The following is a 25,361-nucleotide window of genomic DNA, read 5'->3' on the forward strand; positions in this document are numbered from 1 at the left end:
ATAAAAGTGAAATTTCTCTGTCATCCAATTAAAACAAAAAATCTATGCTCATGAAAACTTTTTGCCTATGGTTGGCTTTGGTTGATGAGGTGGATTTGATCATTTGCCAATCAGAAATTTTGCTCCTCCACTCTGCATGTTGGATTTTTCCTCACTCCTGAAATGCTGAAAATTATGCACATCTTTAGAGCAGTTAGTGTTGGAAACATATGTCAATATGTTTACACCTGTAGATAGTATTGCACTTGTAGATTAAGTATTCATAAACACAGTAAATACAGTGCTGAAGCCCTTTTTTTTGGTATTTATTCTTAACTCAGAGCTTATGGATAAGAAATTTCCCATTAACACTTTAAATAATATTTCACAAACAACTGTAACAGATTAAATGCACAACCGTGCACTAAATACACCTTACAATTTTCCTTAGAAAGACCTGGCTGCTTTTTTGGCAACATCCTTAGACCCATGCTTTGGATTTAAGTGGAAGCTTGCAGGATTTTAGCAGGTAAACAATAAAAGCGAAATTCATCACGTCCGCAGAGCTGTGAAAAGAAAAAATTTGTGAAAACCCAGGGCCTAGGGCCGCTGTGGTTTAGGAGTTAGAATAAATCTCCAGTCTTCATATCAATATATTTTTGGCTAAGATACTGAACCCTAAGTTGCCCTCGATGTTTCCATCGGAGTGTGAGTGTGACCATTAGACAAGATGCTCAGGTATACCGTGAAAAGCAAGCTAGTACAAATGGGTTAAAAAGGGTTAAAGAGTGTTGGAGCAGTACATCGAGTAGAAAAGTGCCATATAAATGTCAGTCCATTTATTAATAAGCTGTTAAAATAACACAGACATATTTTTCATGTTTTTTCAAATAGTTGCCTACTCACACATTCACCTGACACAAATCAACACTGGAACTAAACTAGATCTGTCTCTCCCACATTATTTAACTTTATTTACCTCTCATTGTCCTTCGCACGTGTCGGATCCGGACTTTTTTGGTTTGGGTCTTTAAATCCTTGTTTATTTGGAATTCTCTGTCTGTGCATTTTTTATGTTCTCATTTTGTAGTTTTCAGGTTTTGCTTTCTTTTTCCAAACCAATCCAACTTTTTTATATAACACTTTAAAAACAACAAAGTTGACCAAAGTGCTTTCCAATAATAAAACAGAGATAGCAGTTAAAACCATACATTAAGCAGACAAAGAAATAAATTTAAATAACAATAAAATAAATACATAAGTGAAAAAGAAGATAAAAACAAATCAGTATATATATTAAATATTAAAACATGAGTAAATTAGACAATAAGATATACAATGAATAAAATTAACAAAATAAAAAGATTAAGAGTGACCAACAGCTGACTAAAACTTTCACATATATTTTTTAAATTTTCTTATATTTTGGCACCGTTTCAGCCTCTTAGTACCAACTGAGCATTGTGCAAACCTCACAAATATATTCAGTATTCAGCTCTTAGACTGGTTTCTTGAACATGATAGTGAGTTCAAATGGTTTCCACAGTCACCAGATCTCAATCCAGTAGAGCACCTTTGGGCTGTGGTGGATGAGCCATATAAGTACCACACATGTACCAGTCACATCACATTCACATCATATGCTACTGCAAGGTGTTACTAATGAAATGGCCATTGAGTATATATTTTGGTCTGTGACAGAAACTATTGAAAAGGCACATCATAAGAAACATTTGTAGAGTTTTGGTTAAATTCACTGCGCTTTTTCAGATATTTTATTCACTACTTTGTACTTGCTTTGAATCCTTTACGTATATTATGCTGCATGAACAAAGTAAAATTAATCTGTTTTGTAATTTCAGTTACTTGTTCTGATTAATTATGAGTGACATTTTTAATAATTGGGTGTCCTTGGCTCACCAACTTAGTTTCCTGCATATTTGTGTTGATATATCTGTGATTCTTTGCCAATTCAAATGTTAGCAAAGCAAAGCTATTATTATGCAGTGATTTCTCTCTTAGCCTACAGCAGAAATTCTAGTTTGTTCTATTATAATGTCACTCTCTGAGATTTCAAGTCACGCAGAGGGAGTGCTCTCATCTGTAATCTTTGAAGGCCACTTGCATGTTTTTGACACATTGTGTTCTTGAGAAACTTGAGACCACCACACCTGACTTTTGCCACTCGACAACAACAGTGAAAAATGTAAGAATACTCAAAACTTAACTTTAATCTTCATTGTCTGTTTGTTCTTGGTGTGAAAATCCACACGTAGGTGATGGAAACAAATGGCAGTTTCCTTATATACTCATTTGACATTACTTGGTAATTACATGCGAAACTTTGCACACAATGTTCCGTCCGTTTAAAGGATATGCAATATGTTCTCTTGTAGAAGCTAAGCTGTTTGTATTTGGGTTTTATTTTAGATTATAGATATAGTTAAAATATAAACAAGCCAATTTGTCTAATAACTTTGGAGCGTGCATGTAAAAATTGTCAAACAAACCCATTAATTACTTACCCATAACATGTTCTCACATACATCTGTGGAATTTGATTTATCACAAGGTTTTCAGACAGTTTCCACAAACATGTCAGTCATAAGATATTGACGTTATCATTTTTATGTGACTAATGTCTTTGCATCTGGTTTACAACAAACAACAGGTGTTTTCCGTACAGTCTGTTTTGTGACACACTTTTTCTTGTTAGTAAGATAGAAAAGCCAATCACGCCTGTCGGGTTTCTTCTTTCCACACTTGAAAACCTGCCAAACCTGAGGGAAGCTGTAATACAAGGACAAAGCTCAGTGTAATCAGAGGGCATCCGGCTCTGCATGTCACAACCTGGCCAGCTTGATAAGGAAGCTTCGCACCAAGTCCAGTTTACACATTGTGAAAAGTAAAAAATATTGACTAGGAAAGTGAATGAAACCCTTGTGAAGAACCTTCACGACTCTTAAGAATCTGTACAGTCAACAAAGCTTACTTTATCTTATGCATAACTTTAATAAATCTCCTTACCTTTTGTACACTTAGAAAGAATCAATTTGCTCACCCTTATTGTTTTAGAGCACAATAGACATGCTCCGAGGAAGTCTGCAGGAATTCCAGGCATCCTGAGCTCAGTGCAAAGGATCTCCGGCTGTCTCACTCTCACACCCCCAGGCGAGGAGGCTGAACCTCAACAGGGGAGGGGCTTAGCTGGCCCTGCCTTATATCTGACCACTGAGGAGTGAATACCTCTGAGATGCTGGGAGCACTTCAGGGTTGTGGTATCTTTCATACCAGCTGAAGCTGAACGCTCGCCGGTGCAGAGCTGGGATATCATCCAAGCACGTTTGGGTAAGAGCAAGTTTATTTAAAATCTTTTTTTAGTTTGGTTGTGTAAAAATCAGCAGTGTCTTTGTTTTGGTTTTTCTAAAGAAAACAAACTTTTTCCTTGAGTTGGGTTTATATAAAACTGGAACCACATTTAGAAAATTATTTTCTTCAGAGTGAGAAAGTGGAGACTGCATTGGCAAAGTAAAACGAGAGGAAGCAGAACGTGTGTCTATCCTGTCCTGTTAGCCAACACCCTCAGATAAAAGGGAATGCGCACATTCCTCACTGATCACCTTTGACCGCCGCTGGTAAAATAAATGTGCCTGTATGTCACTAATGAGGCTTTCAACAAGTCTAAACACTGTGCTGACATCACCCTGGGATCTATTTACACAATGACTCCAAGACTTTCCGCAGTTACAGCTACAAAAACTGTTGTGCAACGCCTGAATCAGTGGTACTATATTGCCTCATTCATTCCTAGCCAGTAAGTTGTATTTTATTGCTGGGGTGGCATTAAAAATGCACCACAATGGCTGAAGTGCACATAGGATGTAATTAGGCTTGTTGATACAAGTGAGAGAAAGTTGTGAGCAATTTGCAGTTCAGTGTCAATCTTAAAACTGCTCTATTGATTCTCCACAAAAGCATGCTAGATTAGCTGTTTATCAATGCCAACATCTTGTTATCCAGACAGATCCTTGGCTCAACCTAAAGATTTACAGTTAGAATTATCATAACTTGTTCATGTCACGTGATTATATATTCCTTAGGAAGTATATAGTCCACTTTCTTACTGAACTGGTACTATTTTATATCAGTTGTTACTTGTGGTTCTTAAGACTTTCCTCATCTAAAATCAAAGTAAATAATTTAACTTTACAAGAAAATACAGAAGTCAGAGCTCACAAAAGTGATTCTTTGTTATGGTACTACTGTATAGTCTAATGTAACTAAATGCTCTTTTAACTTTAGTTCTACATTAGTGAGGCCTCTAATTAGTTCTCCTTAACACCATCACACAGCTGTGAAGTCAATTATGTTTTTTAGCACTGAGGTTCCAGAGTTGTTTGCTGGACTCTGGTATGTTCAGGGGTGTGTCATGTATGCTGGTGCCAACAATAAAGCCCAGAAACACCTCTGCAAACCAAGTCTGACTAAGATCAACTGTAACTAAGAGTACTAGATAATTCTATTTCCACATTTGCAACAGTGTCACTAAAAATGGAACTTTATGATGAAATACACACGTGGCAGATCATACCTAATAAAGAGGCCTCTGAATATACACTCAGTTGTGCTTAGAGGTCTTATAAAGACAAAAAAGAAAGCGAAATCTTTTAAAAAGTCATTTATTTTATATCTGCTCTTGCATTGAACGGACAGTGCCTTCCTTCACTGAGGAAAAGGCATTTAGTGGAGAGACCAGTAAACAGTGAAGCTGTGTTTGCAGAGTTAGGTAACTTGTTAACTTTGTGCAGGAAATGTATTTGCCTTTATGATATGACAAGCAAATTCAGATGGTGCCATAAATGTACAGTAAATGCTTGACAGCTTCAAAAACATTCAAATATTTACAAAGTGGGTGACGAACTCAAGATGTAAATTGAGCACTTGCAGGTAGAGATACCGAACTGCCACAGACCTGCTGCTCTTGTACAAATAAAGAGTTCAGCAGACCTCAGATCCACAGCTGTTTGTGTTACTCTGCTTATCTTGGTTACTTGGAGCATCTTTTTGCCACTTTATCAATAACAGCTGTTAAATACACTTCTCAGGTAGAGCAGCTCACACAGCCTAAACCAAACATTTTACCACAGTAAACAAGTGAAAATAATCACATACACAGTGGAGCTTTATCTGTGACTTAACAGTTAACATGTTTCTGAGTAGATTGGCTGAGTTTCAGTTCACACCCTTTTTTTCTGAGCCTTATTGTGTTGACTCCCACAGGTGTTATGACATCATTTGTGACAGTTACCAACCCCCACAAGGCTGAAAGACTGGTTCTCAGAAAATTGTGAAATCACTACATTTTTTTTTGACACTTTTTATTTGTTTAGGAACATTTTTATGCAACAAGATAAAATAAAAAAAGAAAAAGAAAAAACAGAAACAGTATGAGGTCATGGGAAGCTAACATGCACCTGTACATACATCTGCACATCCACACATACATAGAAATCACTACATTTTTGTATGCAATAGTAATTACTAGCTATGAGAATAATTAACTGAGATTTTTTTGAAAATCTCTTTGTAAAGCTTTTTCAGTACAGTAACATCTCATGTACCACATAAGAATATGCTTAAAGGTTATACATTTGCTTTTATTATTCCCTGTTTTTCAGTTTAGTACCCTAAGTACAAGTGGATGTGTATAAATTTGGGTTATGTTGTAGAATTTGTAAACAAGCTCTTTATAAGTTCTTTAAATGGGGATTCTTTAAATTTAAAAGGGATTAATAAAGTTTTATCTAATCTAATCTCTAATCTAAATAATACTGGACCGGAATGCAAATCGATTCAGTTTTTTAAAACATTTATATATTATTTTACCTTGAAGCTGATATTTTTATGCCATGGTGACTTTAGCTCTTTTGTGACTTTTCTGGCTGACATAAAAAATGAGGGTCTAACAAGCAAACAAAACTCAGCCACAAGTTTATAAAACTTTTAATCTCTACTGGAACCCAAAACAAAGTTCTGCAGATTTAGACTTTGGTGCACAGGATTGCAAGAGATATGAACTCTTGTACTTGCAGTTATTGGTTTTCCTTTGCATGTTGTTGCAAAACAGGGCATCTGGCTGTTCCAGTTTTGACACACCATTATTATTGCCAAAAGCAAATGGGGGACGTTCTCACACATTATGTAATTAATAGCTTCTTTTGTTGTTGAATCTGTGCAGGGACATGATGAAATGATAAGAAAAACTATTAGAAAACAAAAAACAAAAGAGAGTATTGATGCATTAGAAACCTGCCCACATGGGTTTATAAGACACATACACACAGACTGTACAGTTAGGCTTTATTTTTATGGGGTGGGTGGGTCAGTCATGGACAGTAGTTGTTTGCAAGCAAGCCATACAGACTTGAATAATTGTCATGGTAACAACTTATAATTAAAGTATTACTAACATAGTAGGAAAAAAAAACATTTTACCTACATCCTGTGGATTGTCTCATATGCAGTCTGCATAGGTCAGTGATGAAATGGTGAGTATTTTACCCATATGTGATTTAGAAAGTTCATGAGAAATGTCATAAACTAATTTCAATATCAAATCATTAACACAAAGTTTAAGCTCAAACTTATTACAACCGCCTTATCTTTCCAGGGACGGAGTTTCAAAGCCCTGAGATCGTAAAAACCAGGAAGCCACTGGCGTTGGATCTTGTATTTTGGAACAACAGAGAGCATCCAAGGCTGTCCACGTACTCCTAAGGAAATTGAAAGGTTTGATATTACAGTTGGAAGATAATATATTCCAAAACTTACACTACAATTAATAGAAATAAAACTAATTACCATCTATTTCAATTTCAATTGCTCCAGACTAGTTATTAAGTTATTTAAGCGATTCAGAGTTATGCTGGATACTAATGTGTTAATTTTACCAGACTTCAGTACTATTTGTCATTGCAAACTATTCTACAACCTTCTCTACCTTGCTGGAGTATATTCTCTATCACATTAGTCTCTATTACTAGTGAAAGGTCACTGTTGCATCCAGCATAAAACTCTGCCCAATTAATCTTGTGGTGCTCGCTGCTGTGGCGACCCCTTGTGGCAAGGGAAAAGCTGAAAATAGCTTTACAGTTAGTACATAACAATGTCACTGTCAAACATGTAACGTTAGAAATTGCATTATGGCGCAAAACAGCAGTAGTAAAAGAAATTTTTCGACAAAATGTCTTACTGCATCTAATTTGGTGAACGTCTGAATAATTTGTGTATAAAAAAAATAACTGTATAAAAACCTGACAAGTTTTTTTTTTTTAACATACAAATCAATACATGTGTATTTTATAAGCAGTTTAACTGCAGTGTGCCCAAATGTATCTTAGAGCTGTGCTTTACAATTACTTACAATGCATAAAATACCATATACAAAACAAGCTCTGTAACTGTTTATGTGTTAACACAGCCCTTTAGGTCAAGATGGACACCAACCTTAAGGACGGCGGTGTGAAGCAAAATGCCTGCACAAAAGTCCATGAACCTGTGGCTGGTATATTTCTGGAAAAGACAAAGACAAAGATAACCATATATGAAGCCATGAAGAAGCGTATGCTTAAGCCAGGAACAGCACTGGCTCTGCTTGAAGCACAAGCTGCCACAGTAGGTATTGTAGATCCAGTAAGCAACCAAAAGCTTCCTGTAGAGGATGCTGTTAAAAAGGGAATAGTTGGATCAGAGATGAAAGACAAACTCCTTAAAGCAGAAAAAGCCATCACTGGGTATGTAGACCCCTACACCAACCAAATGATATCTGTATTCCAAGCTATGCAAAAAGATTTAGTTCCAAAAGATTATGGATTGAGGCTGCTGGAAGCACAGATAGCCACAAAAGGCCTGTTTGATCCTGTCGATAAGACAAATATTTCAGTTGACTCTGCAATTCAGAAGGGCTACTATGAAAAAGATTTGCTGAAGGACCAAATGTCAGAGCTCAGAGTGTTTTATCATCCAACTTTGCAACAAAATCTTAACTACAGAGGCCTCCAAAAGCAATGTATCGTGGAGCCCGATACAGGCCTGTTGCTTCTTCCTGTCTGCATCACCTTCAAAGGTCTGCGCAAAGGCATTTCCTCCACCGAGCTCCTTGAATCAAAGATCATCGACAAAGAAACATATGATAACCTGCAAAAGGGGAAGACCACAACACAGGACGTGATGTTGATTGAAACAGTGAAAGAATACCTGGAAGGCAAAGGCAGCATTGCAGGCATTGCTATACTCTCAACCAATCAGAGAATGAGCATTTATAAAGCCATGAAGCAAGGCATACTGATGCCTGGGACATCACTTGTTCTCTTGGAGGCACAAGCTGCTACTGGATACATGATTGATCCTGTAGAAAATAAAAAGTACACTGTGGATGAAGCTGTCAAAAGCAAACTTATTGGCCCAGAATATCATGCAAAGCTGCTCTCTGCTGAGCGGGCAGTGACCGGATACAAAGACCCATACACCAGTGAAACTATATCCCTGTTTCAAGCACTCTCAAAAGACCTCATCGTCAAACAACATGGAATCCGCCTACTTGAAGCACAAATTGCTACAGGTGGAATAATTGATCCAATCAACAGTCACAGACTTCCTACAGAAGTGGCCCTTAAGAGAGGTTATTTTGATGAACAAATGAATGCCATATTGGAGGATTCAGGGGATGACACAAAAGGCTTTTTTGATCCAAACACAGAAGAAAATCTAACCTATCTTCAGTTGATGGAAAGGTGTGTCACTGATCCTGCTACTGGACTCTGCCTCCTTCCTTTGCGTGATAAATCAGATGGGCTAAATTTTGATTTCATTGACTACCAAACTAAAACAGCCTTCAAGATGGAGAAAGTGAAAGTGACATATGGCAAATATACAGGAATGACAGTATCTCTGTGGGAACTTCTGATGTCAGAATATTTTGATGAAAACCAGAGGCAAGACATCTTTCGAAAATACAGAGAGGGGAAGATAACTATCAAGATGATCATTTCAACAGTTCTGGAAGTGATAGAAAAGTCAGTGAAAACAACTCAAGTCGTCTTTGAAGGTATCAGAGACACTGTTACAGCCAAGCAGCTTGTGGAAGCCGATATCATTAGTCAGGAGGTCCTAGAGGACCTGAAGAAGGGAAAGAAGTCAGTGAAGGAAGTCATTGAAGATGAAAATGTAAATGTGTACTTAAAAGGTAAAGACAGCATCGCAGGTATTATGCTTCCTGATTCTCAAATCATGACCATCTACCAGGCCAAACAGAAAGGAAAGCTGATGCCAGGAACTGCTCTGATTCTACTGGAGGCACAGGCAGCAACAGGGTTCATTATTGACCCTATTGGAAATAGAAAGTTTTCAGTTGATGATGCTGTCAAAGCAAAGATTGTGGGGCCTGATGTGTGTCAAAAGCTGCGATCGGCAGAGAAAGCGGTTACTGGATACAAAGATCCATACACTGGAGAAATAATTTCTTTGTTCCAAGCAATGCAAAAAGACCTGATCCTAAAAGACCATGGCATTAGGCTCCTGGAGGCCCAAATTGCCACTGGTGGGATCATCGACCCAGTGAACAGCCATCGCATACCTGTCCATGTGGCCTATAAGAAGGGGTACTTTAATGAAGAAATGAATCAGATCCTGGATGATCCAAGTGATGACACCAAGGGATTCTTTGACCCCAACACCCACGAGAACCTGACATACTTGCAGCTCATGGCCAGATGTGTAACAGATCCTAGTACAGGCCTGTGCCTCTTACCTCTCAAAGGCAAGAGCAACAAAATAAAGATAGATGACAACATTAGGGAATTGTTTAAAACAACAATAGTTACTGTAAAGTACGGTAGGTTCAAGGGCAAACGCACAACATTGTGGGATCTTATCAACTCAGAATATCTGTCTGAAGACAAACGACAGGAGTTTTTCAAGCTCTTCAGGTCAAAGAAAATCACAATTCAGCAACTAACTGAGACCATTGTAGAGATCATTGAGAGTAAGGAGATACGACAGCAAGAAGGACTGAAGTTTGAAGGTCTCAGAGGAGAAGTCTCTGCTGTGGATCTTTTGGATCTTAAAATTGTGGATAAAAACACCTACAACAGTTTGATCACTGGAAACATGACAAGCAGTGATGTGATGAAAATGGACAGTGTGAGAGCCTACCTACAAGGAAAAAGCTGTGTAGCTGGGTTGATACTGCAACCTTCAAATAAAAAACTAAGCATTCACGAGGCACAGAGAATTGGCATTCTTGCACCTGGGACTGCCCTTTGCCTCCTTGAAGCACAAGCAGCTACAGGATTTGTTGTTGATCCTCTGAATAACAAAAAACTTACAGTTGAACAAGCTCTCAAAGAAAAGTTGATTAGTCCACAGATGTATGAAAAACTTTTGTCTGCGGAAAGAGCAGTCACTGGTTACAAAGATCCATACACAGGTCAGAAGATCTCGCTCTTCCAAGCGTTGAAAAAAGATCTTATTGTCAACCAGCATGGCATTCGTTTACTTGAGGCCCAGATTGCTACAGGTGGTATCATTGATCCCTTAAAGTGTCTCCACTTACCCCTTGAAGTTGCATACAAGAAGGGATATTTTGATGAAGAACTTAATCAAATCCTAACAGACCCAACTGATGACACAAAGGGCTTTTTTGACCCAAACACAAAAGAAAATCTGACATACATGGAGATGTTGGGGAGATGTGTGAAAGACAAGGAAACTGGACTGTTTCTCCTGCCACTGAATGACACACCAAAAGCTACAGCTACAAAGAAAAAGATATATTCTGATACAGAGATTAAGGAAGAGTTTGAAAAGACAAGTGTCAGCATATCTGTAGGACACTATTCTGGAAAATCGGTTACTCTATGGGACTTGATTCATTCTGGCTACTTTACTGAGGATCAGCGACTTGAACTGATTGAAAAGTACAGAACAAGGCAGATTAGTACCCAGACCATAATCACATTAGTGATTACCACAATAGAAAAACTGGAGAAGACTGAAACTCCCAAAATGATAATGGGTCTGAGAAAGCATGTCACTGCAAAACAACTACTGGATTCTGAAATCATTGATGCAGAAACATTTAAACAGGTGAAAGAAGGAAAACTCAATTTAGAAACAATAGCGCAGAGTGAACCTGTGAGAGGATACCTAAAAGGATCTGGAAGCATTGCTGGAGTGAAGGTTTATCCATCCCAGAAAGTGATGAGCATATATGAAGCAAGAAATGAAGACCTGTTGACACCTGGCATTGCACTTCTACTACTTGAAGCTCAAGCTGCAACAGGATGGATCATTGATCCCCTCAAAAATGAGTTCCATGCTGTGGAAGAGGCTGTAAAAGAAAGACTGATTGGGCCAGATGTACGTGAGCAACTTCTCTCAGCTGAACGAGCTGTCACTGGGTATAAAGATCCATATACAGATGTGACAATATCACTGTTTGAAGCCATGCAAAAAAAGCTGAGAGAAAGAAGCTATGGCCTTCGGATACTTGATGTGCAGATAGCAACAGGAGGAATTATTGACCCAAATCAAAGTCACAGACTGCCAATTCATATTGCTATCAAAAAAGGATGTCTGGATGAAGAAACTCAAAAAATTATGTTGAACCCCACAGATGATGAAAAAGGATTCTTTGACCCAAATACCAAAGAAAAACTGTCATACAGTCCGCTCATGAATAGATGTGAGAAAGATGATAAAACTGGGCTACTTCTCCTACCGCTGCTTGAAGAAAAAGCCCGTGTATTTCACACAGATGAGCAAATCGAGCATGCTTTGAAAAACAAAATGATGACCTTGAATGTGGGAAAATTTAAAAACAAGGAGGTCACACTGTGGGAAGTGCTGCTATCTGAATACATATCAGAACAAAAAAGGGAGCAGCTTATACAGCAATACCGGACAGGAGTGACCAAAATTGAGGAGATGATTGAAATACTCACAGTTATAGTCACAGAGGTATCATCCAAGGAAAGAAAGTTCAAAGGACTACGAAAACAAGTCTCAGCCAGTGAATTATTTGAGTCAAAGATCATCTCAAAGGACCTTTTCACCCAAATTATAAAAGGTGAAGTAACAGAAGAAACTGTTGTCAAAATGGAAAATATTCAGAAGTATCTTGGAGCAACAAACTGTATAGCAGGTGTGAGAGTTGAATCAACAAAAAAGATGATGAGCATCTATGAAGCTAAAAGCAAAGGTCTGCTGACTCCAGGTACATCTCTGGTTCTGCTGGAAGCCCAAGCTGCCACAGGCTTCATCATTGACCCAATCAACAACAAGAAACTTTCTGTAGAAGAAGCTGTGGCTCAAGGAGTGGTTGGGAAGGAGTGGGAAAAAAAACTGATCTCAGCAGAAAGGGCAGTGACAGGATACAAAGATCCGTACACTGGACAAACAATTTCTTTGTTCCAGGCCTTGAAAAAAGATCTCATTGTGAAAGATCATGGAATTCGTCTCCTTGAAGCTCAAATTGCAACTGGAGGCATAATCGATCCAGTCCATAGCCATCGAGTCCCCATACAGGTGGCATATCAGAGAGGTTACTTTGATGAAGAAATGAACCAGATTTTATCTGATGCTGATGATGACACCAAGGGCTTCTTTGACCCCAACACTCAGGAGAACCTCACATATCTCCAGCTGATTGAGAGGTGCGTCAGAGACCCAAATACAGAGCTTAACTTACTGTCTATTGTGAAGAAAGGAGAGTTTTACTTCTTTGTGGATGAGGCAACTAAATGTATTCTGAAGTCTACAACAACAACCCGAGCTGAAGGAAAATACAGAGGTCAAACAGTGTCTCTCTGGGATCTGCTCTATTCCAAATACATCACTGAGGAGAAGCGGAGAGACCTTGTGCAACAGTACAAGGCTGGATCAATCACAATAGAGCGCTTTTTAGAAATCATCCTGACAATCATTGAGCAGCATACACAAGACACAACCTCATCATCTCCTTCAATTGTCATGTCCCAACCACCAGAAACTAAAGTAGATGGTAGCACAACAAAAACTACTGTAACCACAACAATTACAGAAACTAGTGAAGTTGAAAAGTTCCATGGAATCAGAAAAGATGTCTCTGCTACTGAGCTGCTCAAATCCAAAATCATTGATGAGAAACTCTACAAAGACATTAGCGCTGGAAAAGTTACAGTAACAGAAGTAAGTGAAATGGATTCAGTGCGCAAATACCTTGAGGGGACCAACAGCATTGCAGGAGTTTATCTTCAGTCCACCCACGAAACCCTCAGTATCTATGAAGCTAAAAGCAAAGGTCTGCTGACTCCAGGTACATCTCTGGTTCTGCTGGAAGCCCAAGCTGCCACAGGCTTTATCATTGACCCAGTCAACAACAAAAAGCTTTCTGTAGAGGAAGCTGTGGCTCAAGGAGTGGTTGGGAAAGACTGGGAAAAAAAAATGATCTCAGCAGAAAAGGCAGTGACAGGATACAAAGATCCGTACACTGGAAAAACAATTTCTTTGTTCCAGGCCTTGAAAAAAGATCTCATTGTGAAAGATCATGGAATTCGTCTCCTTGAAGCTCAAATTGCAACTGGAGGAATAATTGACCCAGTGCACAGTCACAGAGTGCCTGTACAAGTGGCATATGAAAGAGGTTACTTTGATGAAGAAATGAACCAGATTTTATCGGATCCTGATGATGACACCAAGGGCTTCTTTGACCCCAACACTAAGGAGAACCTCACATACCTCCAGCTGGTTGAGAGGTGTATTACAGATCCCATTACAGGCCTCAGTTTACTTGTCATTGTCAAGAAAGGAGAGTTTTACTTCTTTGTGGATGAGGCAACTAAACGTATTCTGAAGTCTACAACAACAACCCGAGCTGGAGGAAAATACAGAGGAAAAACAGTGTCTCTCTGGGATCTACTCTACTCCAAATATATAATTGAAGAGAAGCGGAGAGACCTTGTGCAACAGTACAAGGGTGGATCAATCACAATAGAGCGCTTTTTAGAAATCATCCTGACAATCATTGAGCAGCATACACAAGACACAACCTCATCATCTTCTTCAATTGTCATGTCCCAACCACCAGAAACTAAAGCAGATAGTAGCACAACAAAAACTACCATCACCACTACAATTACAGAAACTAGTGAAGTTGAAAAGTTCCATGGAATCAGAAAAGATGTCTCTGCTACTGAGCTGCTCAAATCCAAAATCATTGATGAGAAACTCTACAAAGATCTTAGCGCTGGAAAAGTTACAGTAACAGAAGTAAGTGAAATGGATTCAGTGCGCAAATACCTTGAGGGGACCAACAGCATTGCAGGAGTTTATCTTCAGTCCACCAAAAAGATAATGAGTATCTATGAAGCTAAAAGCAAAGGTCTGCTGACTCCAGGTACATCTCTGGTTCTGCTGGAAGCCCAAGCTGCCACAGGCTTTATCATTGACCCAGTCAACAACAAAAAGCTTTCTGTAGAGGAAGCTGTGGCTCAAGGAGTGGTTGGGAAAGAGTGGAAAAACAAACTGATCTCAGCAGAAAGGGCAGTGACAGGATACAAAGATCCGTACACTGGAAAAACAATTTCTTTGTTCCAGGCCTTGAAAAAAGATCTCATTGTGAAAGATCATGGAATTCGTCTCCTTGAAGCTCAAATTGCAACTGGAGGAATAATTGACCCAGTGCACAGTCACAGAGTGCCTGTACAAGTGGCATATGAAAGAGGTTACTTTGATGAAGAAATGAACCAGATTTTATCGGATCCTGATGATGACACCAAGGGCTTCTTTGACCCCAACACTAAGGAGAACCTCACATACCTCCATCTAGTTGAGAGGTGTATTACAGATCCCATTACAGGCCTCAGTTTACTTGTCATTGTCAAGAAAGGAGAGTTTTACTTCTTTGTGGACGAGGCAACTAAACGTATTCTGAAGTCTACAACAACAACCCGAGCTGGAGGAAAATACAGAGGTCAAACAGTGTCTCTCTGGGATCTACTCTACTCCAAATACATCACTGAGGAGAAGCGGAGAGACCTTGTGCAACAGTACAAGGCTGGATCAATCACAAAAGAGCGCTTTTTGGAAATCATCCTGACAATCATTGAGCAGCATACACAAGACACAACCTCATCATCTTCTTCAATTGTCATGTCCCAACCACCAGAAACTAAAGCAGATAGTAGCACAACAAAAACTACTGTAACCACAACAATTACAGAAACTAGTGAAGTTGAAAAGTTCCATGGAATCAGAAAAGATGTCTCTGCTACTGAGCTGCTCAAATCCAAAATCATCGATGAGAAGCTCTACAAAGATCTTAGCGCTGGAAAAGTTACAGTAACAGAAGTAAGTGAAATGGATTCAGTGCGCAAATACCTTGAGGGGACCAACAGCATTGCAGGAGTTTATCTTCAGTCCACCCACGAAACCCTCAGTATCTATGAAGCTAAAAGCAAAGGTCTGCTGACTCCAGGTACATCTCTGGTTCTGCTGGAAGCCCAAGCTGCCACAGGCTTTATCATTGACCCAGTCAACAACAAAAAGCTTTCTGTAGAGGAAGCTGTGGCTCAAGGAGTGGTTGGGAAAGACTGGGAAAAAAAAATGATCTCAGCAGAAAAGGCAGTGACAGGATACAAAGATCCGTACACTGGAAAAACAATTTCTTTGTTCCAGGCCTTGAAAAAAGATCTCATTGTGAAAGATCATGGAATTCGTCTCCTTGAAGCTCAAATTGCAACTGGAGGAATAATTGATCCAGTGCACAGTCACAGAGTGCCTGTACAAGTGGCATATGAAAGAGGTTACTTTGATGAAGAAATGAACCAGATTTTATCGGATCCTGATGATGACACCAAGGGCTTCTTTGACCCCAACACTAAGGAGAACCTCACATACTTCCAGCTGGTTGAGAGGTGTATTACAGATCCCATTACAGGCCTCAGTTTACTTGTCATTGTCAAGAAAGGAGAGTTTTACTTCTTTGTGGACGAGGCAACTAAACGTATTCTGAAGTCTACAACAACAACCCGAGCTGGAGGAAAATACAGAGGAAAAACTGTGACTCTCTGGGATCTACTCTACTCCAAATACATCACTGAGGAGAAGCGGAGAGACCTTGTGCAACAGTACAAGGCTGGATCAATCACAATAGAGCGCTTTTTAGAAATCATCCTGACAATCATTGAGCAGCATACACAAGACACAACCTCATCATCTTCTTCAATTGTCATGTCCCAACCACCAGAAACTAAAGCAGATAGTAGCACAACAAAAACTACTGTAACCACAACAATTACAGAAACTAGTGAAGTTGAAAAGTTCCATGGAATCAGAAAAGATGTCTCTGCTACTGAGCTGCTCAAATCCAAAATCATCGATGAGAAGCTCTACAAAGATCTTAGCGCTGGAAAAGTTACAGTAACAGAAGTAAGTGAAATGGATTCAGTGCGCAAATACCTTGAGGGGACCAACAGCATTGCAGGAGTTTATCTTCAGTCCACCCACGAAACCCTCAGTATCTATGAAGCTAAAAGCAAAGGTCTGCTGACTCCAGGTACATCTCTGGTTCTGCTGGAAGCCCAAGCTGCCACAGGCTTTATCATTGACCCAGTCAACAACAAAAAGCTTTCTGTAGAGGAAGCTGTGGCTCAAGGAGTGGTTGGGAAAGACTGGGAAAAAAAAATGATCTCAGCAGAAAAGGCAGTGACAGGATACAAAGATCCGTACACTGGAAAAACAATTTCTTTGTTCCAGGCCTTGAAAAAAGATCTCATTGTGAAAGATCATGGAATTCGTCTCCTTGAAGCTCAAATTGCAACTGGAGGAATAATTGACCCAGTGCACAGTCACAGAGTGCCTGTACAAGTGGCATATGAAAGAGGTTACTTTGATGAAGAAATGAACCAGATTTTATCGGATCCTGATGATGACACCAAGGGCTTCTTTGACCCCAACACTAAGGAGAACCTCACATACCTCCAGCTGGTTGAGAGGTGTATTACAGATCCCATTACAGGCCTCAGTTTACTTGTCATTGTCAAGAAAGGAGAGTTTTACTTCTTTGTGGATGAGGCAACTAAACGTATTCTGAAGTCTACAACAACAACCCGAGCTGGAGGAAAATACAGAGGAAAAACAGTGTCTCTCTGGGATCTACTCTACTCCAAATATATAATTGAAGAGAAGCGGAGAGACCTTGTGCAACAGTACAAGGGTGGATCAATCACAATAGAGCGCTTTTTAGAAATCATCCTGACAATCATTGAGCAGCATACACAAGACACAACCTCATCATCTTCTTCAATTGTCATGTCCCAACCACCAGAAACTAAAGCAGATAGTAGCACAACAAAAACTACCATCACCACTACAATTACAGAAACTAGTGAAGTTGAAAAGTTCCATGGAATCAGAAAAGATGTCTCTGCTACTGAGCTGCTCAAATCCAAAATCATTGATGAGAAACTCTACAAAGATCTTAGCGCTGGAAAAGTTACAGTAACAGAAGTAAGTGAAATGGATTCAGTGCGCAAATACCTTGAGGGGACCAACAGCATTGCAGGAGTTTATCTTCAGTCCACCAAAAAGATAATGAGTATCTATGAAGCTAAAAGCAAAGGTCTGCTGACTCCAGGTACATCTCTGGTTCTGCTGGAAGCCCAAGCTGCCACAGGCTTTATCATTGACCCAGTCAACAACAAAAAGCTTTCTGTAGAGGAAGCTGTGGCTCAAGGAGTGGTTGGGAAAGAGTGGAAAAACAAACTGATCTCAGCAGAAAGGGCAGTGACAGGATACAAAGATCCGTACACTGGAAAAACAATTTCTTTGTTCCAGGCCTTGAAAAAAGATCTCATTGTGAAAGATCATGGAATTCGTCTCCTTGAAGCTCAAATTGCAACTGGAGGAATAATTGACCCAGTGCACAGTCACAGAGTGCCTGTACAAGTGGCATATGAAAGAGGTTACTTTGATGAAGAAATGAACCAGATTTTATCGGATCCTGATGATGACACCAAGGGCTTCTTTGACCCCAACACTAAGGAGAACCTCACATACCTCCATCTAGTTGAGAGGTGTATTACAGATCCCATTACAGGCCTCAGTTTACTTGTCATTGTCAAGAAAGGAGAGTTTTACTTCTTTGTGGACGAGGCAACTAAACGTATTCTGAAGTCTACAACAACAACCCGAGCTGGAGGAAAATACAGAGGTCAAACAGTGTCTCTCTGGGATCTACTCTACTCCAAATACATCACTGAGGAGAAGCGGAGAGACCTTGTGCAACAGTACAAGGCTGGATCAATCACAAAAGAGCGCTTTTTGGAAATCATCCTGACAATCATTGAGCAGCATACACAAGACACAACCTCATCATCTTCTTCAATTGTCATGTCCCAACCACCAGAAACTAAAGCAGATAGTAGCACAACAAAAACTACTGTAACCACAACAATTACAGAAACTAGTGAAGTTGAAAAGTTCCATGGAATCAGAAAAGATGTCTCTGCTACTGAGCTGCTCAAATCCAAAATCATCGATGAGAAGCTCTACAAAGATCTTAGCGCTGGAAAAGTTACAGTAACAGAAGTAAGTGAAATGGATTCAGTGCGCAAATACCTTGAGGGGACCAACAGCATTGCAGGAGTTTATCTTCAGTCCACCCACGAAACCCTCAGTATCTATGAAGCTAAAAGCAAAGGTCTGCTGACTCCAGGTACATCTCTGGTTCTGCTGGAAGCCCAAGCTGCCACAGGCTTTATCATTGACCCAGTCAACAACAAAAAGCTTTCTGTAGAGGAAGCTGTGGCTCAAGGAGTGGTTGGGAAAGACTGGGAAAAAAAAATGATCTCAGCAGAAAAGGCAGTGACAGGATACAAAGATCCGTACACTGGAAAAACAATTTCTTTGTTCCAGGCCTTGAAAAAAGATCTCATTGTGAAAGATCATGGAATTCGTCTCCTTGAAGCTCAAATTGCAACTGGAGGAATAATTGATCCAGTGCACAGTCACAGAGTGCCTGTACAAGTGGCATATGAAAGAGGTTACTTTGATGAAGAAATGAACCAGATTTTATCGGATCCTGATGATGACACCAAGGGCTTCTTTGACCCCAACACTAAGGAGAACCTCACATACTTCCAGCTGGTTGAGAGGTGTATTACAGATCCCATTACAGGCCTCAGTTTACTTGTCATTGTCAAGAAAGGAGAGTTTTACTTCTTTGTGGACGAGGCAACTAAACGTATTCTGAAGTCTACAACAACAACCCGAGCTGGAGGAAAATACAGAGGAAAAACTGTGACTCTCTGGGATCTACTCTACTCCAAATACATCACTGAGGAGAAGCGGAGAGACCTTGTGCAACAGTACAAGGCTGGATCAATCACAATAGAGCGCTTTTTAGAAATCATCCTGACAATCATTGAGCAGCATACACAAGACACAACCTCATCATCTTCTTCAATTGTCATGTCCCAACCACCAGAAACTAAAGCAGATAGTAGCACAACAAAAACTACCATCACCACTACAATTACAGAAACTAGTGAAGTTGAAAAGTTCCATGGAATCAGAAAAGATGTCTCTGCTACTGAGCTGCTCAAATCCAAAATCATTGATGAGAAACTCTACAAAGATCTTAGCGCTGGAAAAGTTACAGTAACAGAAGTAAGTGAAATGGATTCAGTGCGCAAATACCTTGAGGGGACCAACAGCATTGCAGGAGTTTATCTTCAGTCCACCAAAAAGATAATGAGTATCTATGAAGCTAAAAGCAAAGGTCTGCTGACTCCAGGTACATCTCTGGTTCTGCTGGAAGCCCAAGCTGCCACAGGCTTTATCATTGACCCAGTCAACAACAAAAAGCTTTCTGTAGAGGAAGCTGTGGCTCAAGGAGTGGTTGGGAAAGAGTGGAAAAACAAACTGATCTCAGCAGAAAGGGCAGTGACAGGATACAAAGATCCGTACACTGGAAAAACAATTTCTTTGTTCCAGGCCTTGAAAAAAGATCTCATTGTGAAAGATCATGGAATTCGTCTCCTTGAAGCTCAAATTGCAACTGGAGGAATAATTGACCCAGTGCACAGTCACAGAGTGCCTGTACAAGTGGCATATGAAAGAGGTTACTTTGATGAAGAAATGAACCAGATTTTATCGGATCCTGATGATGACACCAAGGGCTTCTTTGACCCCAACACTAAGGAGAACCTCACATACCTCCATCTAGTTGAGAGGTGTATTACAGATCCCATTACAGGCCTCAGTTTACTTGTCATTGTCAAGAAAGGAGAGTTTTACTTCTTTGTGGACGAGGCAACTAAACGTATTCTGAAGTCTACAACAACAACCCGAGCTGGAGGAAAATACAGAGGTCAAACAGTGTCTCTCTGGGATCTACTCTACTCCAAATACATCACTGAGGAGAAGCGGAGAGACCTTGTGCAACAGTACAAGGCTGGATCAATCACAAAAGAGCGCTTTTTGGAAATCATCCTGACAATCATTGAGCAGCATACACAAGACACAACCTCATCATCTTCTTCAATTGTCATGTCCCAACCACCAGAAACTAAAGCAGATAGTAGCACAACAAAAACTACTGTAACCACAACAATTACAGAAACTAGTGAAGTTGAAAAGTTCCATGGAATCAGAAAAGATGTCTCTGCTACTGAGCTGCTCAAATCCAAAATCATCGATGAGAAGCTCTACAAAGATCTTAGCGCTGGAAAAGTTACAGTAACAGAAGTAAGTGAAATGGATTCAGTGCGCAAATACCTTGAGGGGACCAACAGCATTGCAGGAGTTTATCTTCAGTCCACCCACGAAACCCTCAGTATCTATGAAGCTAAAAGCAAAGGTCTGCTGACTCCAGGTACATCTCTGGTTCTGCTGGAAGCCCAAGCTGCCACAGGCTTTATCATTGACCCAGTCAACAACAAAAAGCTTTCTGTAGAGGAAGCTGTGGCTCAAGGAGTGGTTGGGAAAGACTGGGAAAAAAAAATGATCTCAGCAGAAAAGGCAGTGACAGGATACAAAGATCCGTACACTGGAAAAACAATTTCTTTGTTCCAGGCCTTGAAAAAAGATCTCATTGTGAAAGATCATGGAATTCGTCTCCTTGAAGCTCAAATTGCAACTGGAGGAATAATTGATCCAGTGCACAGTCACAGAGTGCCTGTACAAGTGGCATATGAAAGAGGTTACTTTGATGAAGAAATGAACCAGATTTTATCGGATCCTGATGATGACACCAAGGGCTTCTTTGACCCCAACACTAAGGAGAACCTCACATACTTCCAGCTGGTTGAGAGGTGTATTACAGATCCCATTACAGGCCTCAGTTTACTTGTCATTGTCAAGAAAGGAGAGTTTTACTTCTTTGTGGACGAGGCAACTAAACGTATTCTGAAGTCTACAACAACAACCCGAGCTGGAGGAAAATACAGAGGAAAAACTGTGACTCTCTGGGATCTACTCTACTCCAAATACATCACTGAGGAGAAGCGGAGAGACCTTGTGCAACAGTACAAGGCTGGATCAATCACAATAGAGCGCTTTTTAGAAATCATCCTGACAATCATTGAGCAGCATACACAAGACACAACCTCATCATCTTCTTCAATTGTCATGTCCCAACCACCAGAAACTAAAGCAGATAGTAGCACAACAAAAACTACCATCACCACTACAATTACAGAAACTAGTGAAGTTGAAAAGTTCCATGGAATCAGAAAAGATGTCTCTGCTACTGAGCTGCTCAAATCCAAAATCATTGATGAGAAACTCTACAAAGATCTTAGCGCTGGAAAAGTTACAGTAACAGAAGTAAGTGAAATGGATTCAGTGCGCAAATACCTTGAGGGGACCAACAGCATTGCAGGAGTTTATCTTCAGTCCACCAAAAAGATAATGAGTATCTATGAAGCTAAAAGCAAAGGTCTGCTGACTCCAGGTACATCTCTGGTTCTGCTGGAAGCCCAAGCTGCCACAGGCTTTATCATTGACCCAGTCAACAACAAAAAGCTTTCTGTAGAGGAAGCTGTGGCTCAAGGAGTGGTTGGGAAAGAGTGGAAAAACAAACTGATCTCAGCAGAAAGGGCAGTGACAGGATACAAAGATCCGTACACTGGAAAAACAATTTCTTTGTTCCAGGCCTTGAAAAAAGATCTCATTGTGAAAGATCATGGAATTCGTCTCCTTGAAGCTCAAATTGCAACTGGAGGAATAATTGACCCAGTGCACAGTCACAGAGTGCCTGTACAAGTGGCATATGAAAGAGGTTACTTTGATGAAGAAATTAACCAGATTTTATCGGATCCTGATGATGACACCAAGGGCTTCTTTGACCCCAACACTAAGGAGAACCTCACATACCTCCATCTAGTTGAGAGGTGTATTACAGATCCCATTACAGGCCTCAGTTTACTTGTCATTGTCAAGAAAGGAGAGTTTTACTTCTTTGTGGACGAGGCAACTAAATGTATTCTGAAGTCTACAACAACAACCCGAGCTGGAGGAAAATACAGAGGTCAAACAGTGTCTCTCTGGGATCTACTCTACTCCAAATACATCACTGAGGAGAAGCGGAGAGACCTTGTGCAACAGTACAAGGCTGGATCAATCACAAAAGAGCGCTTTTTGGAAATCATCCTGACAATCATTGAGCAGCATACACAAGACACAACCTCATCATCTTCTTCAATTGTCATGTCCCAACCACCAGAAACTAAAGCAGATAGTAGCACAACAAAAACTACTGTAACCACAACAATTACAGAAACTAGTGAAGTTGAAAAGTTCCATGGAATCAGAAAAGATGTCTCTGCTACTGAGCTGCTCAAATCCAAAATCATCGATGAGAAGCTCTACAAAGATCTTAGCGCTGGAAAAGTTACAGTAACAGAAGTAAGTGAAATGGATTCAGTGCGCAAATACCTTGAGGGGACCAACAGCATTGCAGGAGTTTATCTTCAGTCCACCCACGAAACCCTCAGTATCTATGAAGCTAAAAGCAAAGGTCTGCTGACTCCAGGTACATCTCTGGTTCTGCTGGAAGCCCAAGCTGCCACAGGCTTTATCATTGACCCAGTCAACAACAAAAAGCTTTCTGTAGAGGAAGCTGTGGCTCAAGGAGTGGTTGGGAAAGACTGGGAAAAAAAACTGATCTCAGCAGAAAAGGCAGTGACAGGATACAAAGATCCGTACACTGGAAAAACAATTTCTTTGTTCCAGGCCTTGAAAAAAGATCTCATTGTGAAAGATCATGGAATTCGTCTCCTTGAAGCTCAAATTGCAACTGGAGGAATAATTGATCCAGTGCACAGTCACAGAGTGCCTGTACAAGTGGCATATGAAAGAGGTTACTTTGATGAAGAAATGAACCAGATTTTATCGGATCCTGATGATGACACCAAGGGCTTCTTTGACCCCAACACTAAGGAGAACCTCACATACTTCCAGCTGGTTGAGAGGTGTATTACAGATCCCATTACAGGCCTCAGTTTACTTGTCATTGTCAAGAAAGGAGAGTTTTACTTCTTTGTGGACGAGGCAACTAAACGTATTCTGAAGTCTACAACAACAACCCGAGCTGGAGGAAAATACAGAGGAAAAACTGTGACTCTCTGGGATCTACTCTACTCCAAATACATCACTGAGGAGAAGCGGAGAGACCTTGTGCAACAGTACAAGGCTGGATCAATCACAATAGAGCGCTTTTTAGAAATCATCCTGACAATCATTGAGCAGCATACACAAGACACAACCTCATCATCTTCTTCAATTGTCATGTCCCAACCACCAGAAACTAAAGCAGATAGTAGCACAACAAAAACTACCATCACCACTACAATTACAGAAACTAGTGAAGTTGAAAAGTTCCATGGAATCAGAAAAGATGTCTCTGCTACTGAGCTGCTCAAATCCAAAATCATTGATGAGAAACTCTACAAAGATCTTAGCGCTGGAAAAGTTACAGTAACAGAAGTAAGTGAAATGGATTCAGTGCGCAAATACCTTGAGGGGACCAACAGCATTGCAGGAGTTTATGTTCAGTCCACCAAAAAGACAATGAGTATCTATGAAGCTAAAAGCAAAGGTCTGCTGACTCCTGGTACATCTCTGGTTCTGCTGGAAGCCCAAGCTGCCACAGGCTTTATCATTGACCCAGTCAACAACAAAAAGCTTTCTGTAGAGGAAGCTGTGGCTCAAAGAGTGGTTGGGAAAGAGTGGAAAAACAAACTGATCTCAGCAGAAAAGGCAGTGACAGGATACAAAGATCCGTACACTGGAAAAACAATTTCTTTGTTCCAGGCCTTGAAAAAAGATCTCATTGTGAAAGATCATGGAATTCGTCTCCTTGAAGCTCAAATTGCAACTGGAGGAATAATTGACCCAGTGCACAGTCACAGAGTGCCTGTACAAGTGGCATATGAAAGAGGTTACTTTGATGAAGAAATGAACCAGATTTTATCGGATCCTGATGATGACACCAAGGGCTTCTTTGACCCCAACACTAAGGAGAACCTCACATACCTCCAGCTGGTTGAGAGGTGTATTACAGATCCCATTACAGGCCTCAGTTTATTCCCACTACAGAAGTGAACAGCAATTCGCTTCTTTAATAACTGAATATAGCATAAAAAAAAGCTTCTTTCTGAACTAAAAAAAAGATACTTTAGAAGTTGTACTTAACATGTGAAGACAATATACTGCAATATTATCATTACTAAAATATGAACCAGGAGATTGATTACAAAAGACCTTTGCCTATTTGCTTTTATTGTACAATTTTGGAAGTGTAATAAATGCATATATGGTTTTTTTTTAAAGAAAAAAACCCATTTATAATTACCAAAGAAAATGGAACAATTGTTTTTATTGTAGAAAGTGGTCACAGAACTGACATACACAATGGAATTAATACATTTTTAATTGAGAGACATAAACCAAAGACTGTGCTTACAACCACTATTGTAACCAAAATTCAGCATTTACATTTAATTTGCACCTAGTAAAGCTGAAAATCCCGGCTTTATATAAATCAATATACATAGTAAAGAGGTCTTAAGTCTCTTTATGTCTTTGCTTTTTAAAATGTTGAATTTTTAATGCTGTTTTTATGGTTTACCATTTTTCATGTTGTTGTGGGACATATGACTCTGTTTCTTTTACACTCATGGAAGTAGTTGAGTCAAGACAGACCCAAGTTTAATTAACCTAAATGGGTAGTGCTGTTTCAAATTTGGGCAAAAATTGAATGTGGGTACATTTAAAATACTTTTTTTGCCCTTGTTTTTGTTTAGTCTGTTATTTGGCCCAATAAACAAGTGAATACTATA

The 25,361-nt window shown here is 39.8% G+C and overlaps 1 protein-coding gene across 1 annotated transcript; it reads left to right on the forward strand.

Moving 5' to 3' along the window:
• The first annotated feature begins 3,203 nt into the window (after window positions 1–3,203).
• Window positions 3,204–25,359, forward strand: eppk1 (epiplakin 1). Its single transcript, XM_012924115.5, has 3 exons — window positions 3,204–3,327; window positions 6,650–6,768; window positions 7,460–25,359. Exon 3 carries the CDS (start codon window positions 7,474–7,476, stop codon window positions 24,622–24,624), a length of 17,151 nt encoding a protein of 5,716 aa, XP_012779569.4. The 5' UTR covers window positions 3,204–3,327; window positions 6,650–6,768; window positions 7,460–7,473; the 3' UTR covers window positions 24,625–25,359.
• The last annotated feature ends 2 nt before the right edge of the window (window positions 25,360–25,361 follow it).

The sequence above is a fragment of the Maylandia zebra genome, linkage group LG22 (assembly GCF_041146795.1).
Source record: "Maylandia zebra isolate NMK-2024a linkage group LG22, Mzebra_GT3a, whole genome shotgun sequence".
Lineage (NCBI taxonomy): Eukaryota > Metazoa > Chordata > Actinopteri > Cichliformes > Cichlidae > Maylandia > Maylandia zebra.

Excerpts from the sequence above, each read along its gene's own strand:
- eppk1 (XM_012924115.5), top strand. The coding sequence starts at position 7,474 with ATGGACACCAACCTTAAGGACGGCGGTGTGAAGCAAAATGCCTGCACA.